Source organism: Alligator sinensis, unplaced genomic scaffold, assembly GCF_000455745.1.
Source record: "Alligator sinensis unplaced genomic scaffold, ASM45574v1 scaffold1329_1, whole genome shotgun sequence".
NCBI classification, from domain to species: Eukaryota; Metazoa; Chordata; order Crocodylia; family Alligatoridae; genus Alligator; species Alligator sinensis.
The window spans coordinates 1,134,751-1,138,894 of record NW_005842460.1 but is presented as its reverse complement, the minus strand read 5'-3'; the positions used below and the strand labels follow the sequence as shown (position 1 = coordinate 1,138,894).

The 4,144-nt window shown below is 66.6% G+C and overlaps 1 protein-coding gene across 4 annotated transcripts in view; it reads right to left on the bottom strand.

Moving 5' to 3' along the window:
• Positions 1–4,135, bottom strand: part of GRASP (general receptor for phosphoinositides 1 associated scaffold protein) — a 6,959-nt gene extending 2,824 nt beyond the window's left edge. Inside the window, exons 1-2 of one of the 4 annotated variants that reach the window (XM_014523244.2) lie at positions 1,623–4,134; positions 170–224 (exon numbers count right to left, since the gene is read on the bottom strand). Coding sequence is in view for 2 of the 4 variants with exons in the window: in XM_025212409.1 (XP_025068194.1) it covers positions 170–224; positions 667–830 (219 nt within the window). In the remaining 2 variants the exon portion in view is untranslated. Of the gene's footprint in view, positions 1–169; positions 225–666; positions 1,599–1,622 lie in introns of those variants that run through there. The other 3 variants (XM_025212410.1, XM_025212409.1, XM_025212411.1) reach the window with 3 other exon arrangements.
• Between the last annotated feature and the right edge of the window lie 9 nt (positions 4,136–4,144).

The window sequence follows — 4,144 nt, the reverse complement described above, 5'->3', positions numbered from 1 at the left end:
GCTGCAGCTGCCCAGGGCCGGGCCCGGCCTCTGCCCTGCCCAGCCCCAAGCCCCGCGCCGGCCTCTCCCCTTCTTGCTCTGGGATGGGGCTGAGCACCCCCAGCCCCCAGGACAGCGACAAAGGGGCCGTGCCCATGGCCTGAGCCCCACAGGCTTCCCCAACACCCACCTGGATCTCAAACCCGAACGCCTCCTCCTCCTTCTTCTCTAGCGTGACGGCTCGCCTGGGGAGGGGAGCTGGTTAGCAACTCGCCAGAGACCCCCGCACCCACCCAGAGTGGAAGGACCTCCCCGACAGGTGTGGGGCTGGGGGCATCTGCACCCCTGGGGGCAGAGCCATCTCCCGATCTCAGAGCCCCGGGGGATGCCCAAGGCCCCCCCAGCTCAGCAGAGCCCAGGAGTCCTAGGTGAATCCTGCTGCCAGTGCTCTGGATCCGGGAGCCCAAGACTTCCCAGCAAGAGCCGCTGGTGCTGGGAGAGCCCAGCGTGGGCCAGGAGGGGGAAGGGGCAGTCACAGCCGCACCCCAACGGCAACTGAGCAACCCCCCAGCTGCCGGCCCTGGGGCAGCACGTGGGAGCCAGGCCTGCGCCCACCTCGCACACAGCTGGCAGCTGCCCCACACAGCTGGGAGGCTCCTGCAGCCCTTGAACTTTGCAGGGGCTTACTTGGGGGTGCAAACAATGCAGCGGGAGGGTGGGAGGCGAACCGTGCCTGCAGGCTGCGCAGCTGCTGCCACATTGCTGCCAACTTCAGCACTTGCTGAACAGTGCTGCCCTGGCCCAGCCGGGCACCGGGAACCACGGAGAGGAGGGGCGGGGAGCTGGCACATGGACCCTGCCAGGCTCCAGGGAAACCTGGGCAGCCCACTGACTGCTGCCTGGGGGTGACCCTGGGACAGCCCCGGCACTGCTGGGTCACATCCTGCCAGGAAGCCATGAGCTGGAGCCAATGAAGGGAAACACCCTGCACCCTACGGCTGAGGTCCCGGGGTCCAGCCCAGGCACCCCAGCCCCATGAGGAGCTAAGGGCTTGGGGCTGGGACATCCCCACGGGAAGCACAGGGGTGAGAGGGGCCACGCGGGGCACATCTGTGCATGCCCAGGCCACGCTGACACCCAGCTCCAGCTGCCCGTGACCCCCTTCCCCCTCCCGGCAGTGAGGGGGTGCAGGCTCAGAGGCTGCAAGGCGACGCCGTCTCCCAGGCGCGCGCTGGATGCGGTGACTCATCTGCCAGTTGGAGACTTTCGGCACCTTTATAATTAAAACCGGCTTCAAATGCGCTGAAGCTCCACGGAGGCAGCGGAGGGAGGCCCCAGCCCTGCCACGACGCAGCTAGGGGGGGGCAGAGAGGGGGCCCTGCAGCTCCCAGCCGACCTTGCCACCCACCGTGACAGCACGGGGTGCGCGTGGCTCTTCCATGGCTCCACCGGCCCAGCCAAAGACAGGCACCCCGGCCTGCAGGCAAGGGACGTCCCCGCCATGGTAGGATGCAGGGCCCAGGGTGCGGCTCCTGATGAGCAGTAGCCAGGGCAGCTGGCAGCAGTGAAGGGGGACAGGAGGGGGACACAGAAATCAGAAGAAATCGCGCTGATCCTGTGGCAGACCCACAGCCGGCAGGTACCTGTGCTCCTCTGGGGACTCGCTCAGGAGTTTCCACTTGAATCCAGAGCCCTGCAAAGACGGAGAGAAAGAGATAGCTCAGGGGCAAGGCCTTGCCTCCTCCACCTGCAGGGACAGGGACCTGGACCAGGAGGGGCTCAAAAGGCCGAGGGCTCTTCAGCCTGGACAGGGAGAGGCCGAGGGGGGAGAAGAGTGGTTGAGAATATCACGAAGGGCACGGACCAGGTGGGCAGGAGGCTATTGTTCGCCAAGTCTGAGGAGGCTGGAAGTGGGGGCCTCCACTGAGACCCAAGGCACACACCTGGGTCAGGAGCCGCTCGCTGCGGGGCCAAGTCTCTGGCCTCCCCAAACACACGGCTGCAAGCCAGCATGACCCTTGCTGAGCCCGTAGCTGGTCCCCAGCATCGGGCAGGCTGGGACCCCACCTTGGGGGCTTGGAGCAGCTTGCCATGCCAGGGACCCCCAGCGCCTCTCTTCAGCGACGGGCACGGGCCGTCGCCACCCCAATGGGTACCTGCTCCCCCCCAGAGCTGCATGCACTGCGCTGCGCTGCCTCGGGGGCGGCGGGGACAAGGGAAGCCTTGACGCAGGCCGCAGAGCACTCCTCACATAGCGCCTTTTGTCCTGGCCACAAGTGTCAGGCCCAGCCCTGCCCGCGAGATGGGAATAATTATGCCTCCATCTGAAGATTAAAAGCAGAGCTTGCATCTGTTTAACACTCCTTCTCCCCCCACTGACGTCAACGGGAACCGCCGGGCCCGTGTCACGTCCTGCGCATCGCGAGCTTCGGGCCCCGGGGGGGTTGCACGCTCCTGGGAGATGAAAGCCCCTCGCACAGACGCTCCTCTGTTTTATCCTAAAGTCCGATTTTTAATACCAAGCTCCCCCCACCCAGCAAACAATCCCGGGCATTGTTGAGCATTGAGAGACGCGGGAACCAGGGTATGGAGGGCGCCCGCGGCCTGGCAGATTTGCCGGAGCATTAGTACAGAGGCATCACCCTGGCCGTGGGCGGCTCCGGACCCCGAATGTCAGCCGATGCCACTGGGGCACAGGCAGGGCCGGGCCATGAAGACCGTGCTTTGTCACCAAGCGGCTCCGGCTCAGCCCCGGGCAGCGACAGCAGGTTCTCATTAGCTGCCTTCCACGCCCACTGGGATCCTGCCTGAAAACAGCCGCTGGCTCCCAAGCAGCCAAGCCTGCGTCCTCACCCCCCGATGTGCCCCCCACCCCTGGGCTGGGCTGATCTCCCCGGCCTGCACAGTACTTTGGGGGTGCTGGACCCCTCCCCAAGCCACACCGTCCTTGCCCGGGAGGCTGCTGTGTCCAGAACATGCCGTCCTGGAGGTCAGGGCCGCCGTCCGGAAGCAGCAGGACGTGACCCAGGCGGCAGCAGGGAGCTCTGTGCACCAAGGGCTGGAGCCACGGCCAAGGGCCGAGCGCGGCAGCCGCTCTCCCCCGCAGGGGGAAGGGAGCTCGGGTAAACAATCAGCTCCGGGCCAGAGTCCGGGCCCTTCCCGAGCCGCAGGAGCCAGTAAGTGCGACGCCTGGTTCCCACCCCGCCACCCGCTTGGGTCCTGGCAGAGCTGCACATGTGAGCGGCAGCCCAGGGACCTGCTAGGATGGGCATCTCCCTGTGCAATTCGATGCACGCTCTTGTGCAAACACGTGCCCCCAACATGGAGCCATCAGGGTTCGCCAGCCCTGCGGGGGGAGGGCTGCAGCGCATCGAAGTGCTGGCATCAGCAGAAGCGAGTTCCCCTGTGCGTGCTCAGAGCCCTAGGAGGAAGCCACGTCCCTCCGGCCCGATGCAAATCGCCCTGGCCCTGCATGGAAATAGAGGGTTTGCAAGTGAAATGCGCCCCAGCTGTGCTGGGCGGTGCCCAGCATTTAGCTACCACAGGCAGGGGTGCACAGCCCAACCGCTGGGCTGCAGGACAAGCCTTGGGAAAGGGGCTGCAGGGCAAAGCTGGCCTGGCCAGGGACTGTTGGTGCTGCAGCAGGGACCTGGGGCGCAGAGCTGCCTGCTGGGCACGCAGCCTCCCTGAATGCAGAACAGCGCCCCTGGGGTAGGCGGCAAATGTCTCACGCCCAGGGCAGATGTTGGAGGCACCAGGCTCTGGTGCCAGCCACCACCCTTGCACCCAGGGAGCCCAACCCCTGCCCGGGGGTGACCTGGCCACGTGCCTGGCTCAGGGGGACGATGCTGGAAGAGCCCCAGAGTCACCCCAGCGCCTGCACGGCGGACCTGCAGGACGTGACCTTGCAGCACATCAGCAGAGACCACGAGGCCCGGCCTCGAGATTCACTTCTGCTTTGCACGCTCCAGTGACCGCAGCTTCCCACCCCGCTGCAGAGCCGAGTCAGGTCCGCATGGGGGGAGGGGAGGAAAGCTGCAGCGATGCCCCCGAGCTGCCTGGAGCGGGGTCGACTTGCCAACCCCGTGCAACAGGCATGGCTCCCCCGCCCTGCGCACGGCCGCCACGAGACCGGGCACGAGCAAGCGCCGCACTCCAAGCCCCC